Genomic DNA, 5,000 nt, shown 5'->3' on the forward strand with positions numbered 1-5,000 from the left:
GCCAGGTGCTCACCACCTTCATGCTGGACAGGCTGAGCAGTGATGTCTGCCAGCCAGGTGCTCACCACCTTCACACTGGACAGGCTGAGCAGTGATGTCTGCCAGCCAGGTGCTCACCACCTTCATGCTGGACAGGCTGAGCAGTGATGTCTGCCAGCCAGGTGCTCACCACCTTCACACTGGACAGGCTGAGCAGTGATGTCTGCCAGCCAGGTGCTCACCACCTTCACCTCAGTGGGACAGGCTGAGCAGTGATGTCTGCCAGCCAGGTGCTCACCACCTTCACACTGGACAGGCTGAGCAGTGATGTCTGCCAGCCAGGTGCTCACCACCTTCACACTGGACAGGCTGAGCAGTGATGTCTGCCAGCCAGGTGCTCACCACCTTCACCTCAGTGGGACAGGCTGAGCAGTGATGTCTGCCAGCCAGGTGCTCACCACCTTCACCTCAGTGGGACAGGCTGAGCAGTGATGTCTGCCAGCCAGGTGCTCACCACCTTCACGCTGTACATCTTCATCCTACACTGCCTCAAATGCTTTGATGTTTCACAGTCACATCTGTTCCAAAATACAAACCTGGACATAAATGTTCACATGCCGGTATACTACAAGTATTATTTTAACCGAATATACCTTCTTCTCTGTATAGGCCTATATGTACAGTATGGTACAGTAGGCCTATATGTATGTATGTATGGCTGTATGGTTGTTCATTTTCTGCACCAATGTACAGTTGTTTCAGGCCTCTTTTAGACGGCGACCATCTCCAGGTAAAACGGCAAAGTCCCGTTGCGTTCTAATTTTTTATTGACCCTTTACACGAGAACGCACACTTTATGAAAACGCTATAATGTCGCTAGGTGGCGGTAACGGGCTGCCAAATAGACCAGTCACCCACGTAAAAGAAGAAGAACCAGGTAGCTCCCCCTTCACGCAAACCCTATCGGGGCTCTGCATCAATGTAATAAACATGTGCGCTGTGAGCCAAAGTGAGCCATGATGTTATAAGTTTTGCGGATTCACCGTTTACATGGAGAAGGGAAAAAACTGCGTTCTCCAAGACTTCCACTCTGGAAGGTGTTTTCACTTTGTTGCGTTTTCACCTCCTGAAAACACCGTTCTCGTCTAAAGGGACACCAGCAAACCATACTTTATTTTGCCGTTTTCTAGACCACCTTATATTAGTTGCAACACACTGTCTCTGGTGTAAAGACCACCTTCTGGTGTAAAGACCACCTTATATTAGTTGCAACACACTGTCTCTGGTGTAAAGACCACCTTCTGGTGTAAAGACCACCTTAGTTTCTATGAACACTGTTCTGGTTTAAAGACCACCTTATATTAGTTGCAACACACTGTCTCTGGTGTAAAGACCACATTATATTAGTTGCAACACACTGTCTCTGGTGTAAAGACCACCTTATATTAGTTGCAACACACTGTCTCTGGTGTAAAGACCACCTTATATTAGTTGCAACACACTGTCTCTGGTGTAAAGACCACCTTATATTAGTTGCAACACACTGTCTCTGGTGTAAAGACCACCTTCTGGTGTAAAGACCACCTTATATTAGTTGCAACACACTGTCTCTGGTGTAAAGACCACCTTATATTAGTTGCAACACACTGTCTCTGGTGTAAAGACCACCTTCTGGTGTAAAGACCACCTTATATTAGTTGCAACACACTGTCTCTGACGCATTTAAGGCGTGTGCAGCACAGTGCAGGACAACTGGTGGATGAAAGCGGTATTGGTATTGGCTGCACTATACAACCAATCAGGAGCCACACAACTATACCCAATCAGGGGAGTGTGTGTGTGTCTGTGTGTGTCTGTGTGTGTCTGTGTGTGCGTGCGTGCGTGCGTGCGTGCGTGCGTGCGTGCGTGTGTGCATGATGTGTGTGTTTTTATTCTGTTTGAGGAACAAAGACAAACATACAGTCAGAATAGTTGGAGTCACAAAGGCCCAGCAGACTCTCCAGAAGCGGTTTGGCTGGAACCCAATCATCATTTCAATGTCCTCACAGAACCTCTGCAGACCTGCCAACAGAGGAGACATTCATTAAGGTTATATAGAGTCAAATCCTGAGTTTTTTTATTTATGTTTTACTCTGAGGGGTTTACAAATGTAGGATCTTGCTATGCTAAGGGGATCAGTGGATACAACCTAGTCTTTGCATGCGTGTGCGTGTGCGCGTGTGTGTGTGTGTGTGTGTGTGTGTGTGTGTGTGTGTGTGTGTGTGTGTGTGTGTGTGTGTGTGTGTGTGTGTGTGTGTGTGTGTGTGTGTGTGTGTGTGTGTGTGTGTGTGCGTGCGTGCGTGCGTGCGTGCGTGCGTGCGTGCGTGCGTGTGTGCGTGGCATGTGTGCTGTTACTTTTGTGTGACGGAATGAGAGACATCTTTACGATAAGCGAGACAGCAGACTGATCCATTCTCCTCCTGCCTTTATTAGCAGATACCTGGCAGGCAGTGAAATGAATGTGGTGTCACCCAATCATCTCAATATATCACCTTTGTTGATAGTTTGACAAATTGGAGTGGGCCCTTGTTTTGTCCCTACATGGTTTACAATCTAACATCACATGACATATGCAACAACAGAGACACCTAGTGGCAAGGAATATAATTGCACCTCATCTTCCACTAAAGACTCTTAGGGCTCCATTTTCGTATATAGCAGCCTATACTCCGCAGACATCTCCATTGCAGCCACTGCTCTACCACAGTAATTTGGCTGCTGGCATACGGCTTACGGGTGCTTTTAAACTCCACTATCGCCTTCCCAAATGTGTGTGACCAAAATAGCAATTTAGGGGAAAGCGTGCCAACACGGCCATGGCCACACCTCTAGGCGCAAATACCGGTGTCGGCATAATAGATAGCGGGTGACGCTGGACCAAAATACCATTTAGGGACAGAGCAAGCTCCTATACTCGACAAAAATGGCACCCTATATCTAACCTAAAAATGTTATATTATATTAAAGGTATATTCAGTGATTTGACTTAATCTAAATATCACTTATTTTTTCTTTTGTTCTGGATAATCCTCCCTACTATAGAGTGTGCTGACCATATAAGGAGTTCCTCCCTGTCCCCAGTGAGCCCCTGGGGTAAAAAAAACCTAGTTTCAGTTTTGGTGGCGGGTGGCAAAGCCTTCATCCAATCAGGATGAGAGGGGCCTTCCTCCAATCATGATCGAGTGGGGTGCACATGCTGTTGGCCTGTTGCACTTCCCCCCACTGTAGAGCGTGCAAGTGCACATCTTGTTACCGGGGCGGACAGGGTTTTTTTTCCAAATCACTCAAATCACTGAATGCTCCTTTAACTGATTTACATTATCTGTGTCACAACTTTATTTTGTCTACTTTTTATATGTTTCCATGTAGTGGTTTCTAAATTCCAATGCCAGTGCTAAATTCAAGTCCTACACAGTAAAACCCCAGTGCTAATAGAACTCCAAAGAGTGTACAAATAGAACTGAATAGACCCGACAATTTGTTTGTATCTGTAAACTCTTGAGAGAGTCGGGTCCATTAGGTCTTTAGAGTAAAGTCTATTTAGTTCCATTTGAACATTCTTTGGAGTTAAATTAACACTGGCATTTTACTGTGTTGCAATGAAGACATTGAAAGAGGCAACGGGATGGTTTTGGTACCTTTTCTGTTTTTCATTTGTCTATAGAGTCGACATTTCTCCTCTAGTTTAAATGGAGGATGTCTTGCCTTTGCATTTTCAGCTTCTCTTTATTGATCCTACAGGGCAATTTCAGCCACAGAATGGCAGAGTTACAAAGTTACAGATACAGAGTAAGTAAAGTACTGTCAGATACAGTAATACAAGGGTTAGAAAAAAAACTATAAGAAGCACCTGCACCATCAATAAAGATAACGGTATACAAAGGTATACACCTATATACAACTATCCTGCACAAGAAAACGTAAACGTGCCCGTGAAGAGAATGTGGAAAGCCTTGATAATCTGTGATCTGTCCTTGTAAAAAGCATGTTTTTGTAGTTAATGTCTTAGTTGCGCCAGCATTGTTGTAGTGAATGCTGGGAGCATTGTCCGCTGAAGCTCACTATATTGATTTCCCAGGGCGCACCATACACAGGGACAAAGAAAATGTGTTTGCTGTGTTGTTCACAGTGTTGTTCAAGTTACTTTTAAAAAGTTACTGAATGGGAAAAACTAGTTACCTTAATAGTTACCACAAAAGGTAGTTACCACAAAAAGTAACTCGTCAGTAACTAGTTAGTCACAACACTGGTTGTTTATGTTAAAGAGCATATGTTGGGGGATTATGTTGAGGGAATGAATGTGTAGTGTTGGGTCATGGTGTTCATTTGGTGATTTATGTTGTGTGTGTTTTGGTGAAACTCCATGACTTTGATGTCCATTTGTTCTGAACTTCTGATCACACTGTTGTGTGCATTGGCTGCATTAAAGATGTGTGAAGGCGTCATGCTCTGTCATACAAAGGTGTCATGCAGTGAAAATAAATCAAGCTGAGCTCGCAACGTGTTCTGAACTTGTAAATCAGGCAATAGACGCGCAACACCGTAGTACGAGTATAAAATCAGGCTAAAGCTAACAAAGGCAGGCTAAAATGAACAAAACTACTATAATACTATATGAATGAAGATGGCTGCCAATACGCCAGCGCATGCTGTCTGAAGGAGAGCTGAGGAGAGAAAACAGCTGGACAGGACGGTGAGAACAGCTAGTAAGATCATCGGTACCTCGCTGCCCTCCCTGGCAGACATATACAAGCAGAGGTGCATGAGGAGAGCAACTGGCATCATTGAGGATGCCACCCACCCCTCTCACAGCCTGATCTCCCTTATGCCATCTGGGAAACGGTACAGGAGCATCAGTGCCAGGACGGAAAGGATGCGGAGCCGTTTCTTTCCCCAGGCAATCAGACTCTTGAACTCTAGTATCCCTTGCAGATAGGCCATGAACTGATGACATGAACTCTATGTTCAGTTTTTAAATGTTT

General features: G+C 45.0%; 1 protein-coding gene across 1 annotated transcript in view; it reads right to left on the bottom strand.

Moving 5' to 3' along the window:
- Window positions 1–5,000, bottom strand: part of slc6a5 (solute carrier family 6 member 5) — a gene marked incomplete at both ends in the record, with an annotated part of 27,390 nt that overhangs the window by 11,392 nt on the left and 10,998 nt on the right. Inside the window, one exon of the mRNA XM_079496419.1 lies at window positions 1,940–2,040. Within this exon, the coding sequence (XP_079352545.1) occupies window positions 1,940–2,040 (101 nt within the window). The remainder of the gene's footprint in view (window positions 1–1,939; window positions 2,041–5,000) is intronic.

This window comes from Electrona antarctica (genome assembly GCF_951216825.1).
Source record: "Electrona antarctica genome assembly, chromosome: 3".
NCBI lineage: Eukaryota > Metazoa > Chordata > Actinopteri > Myctophiformes > Myctophidae > Electrona > Electrona antarctica.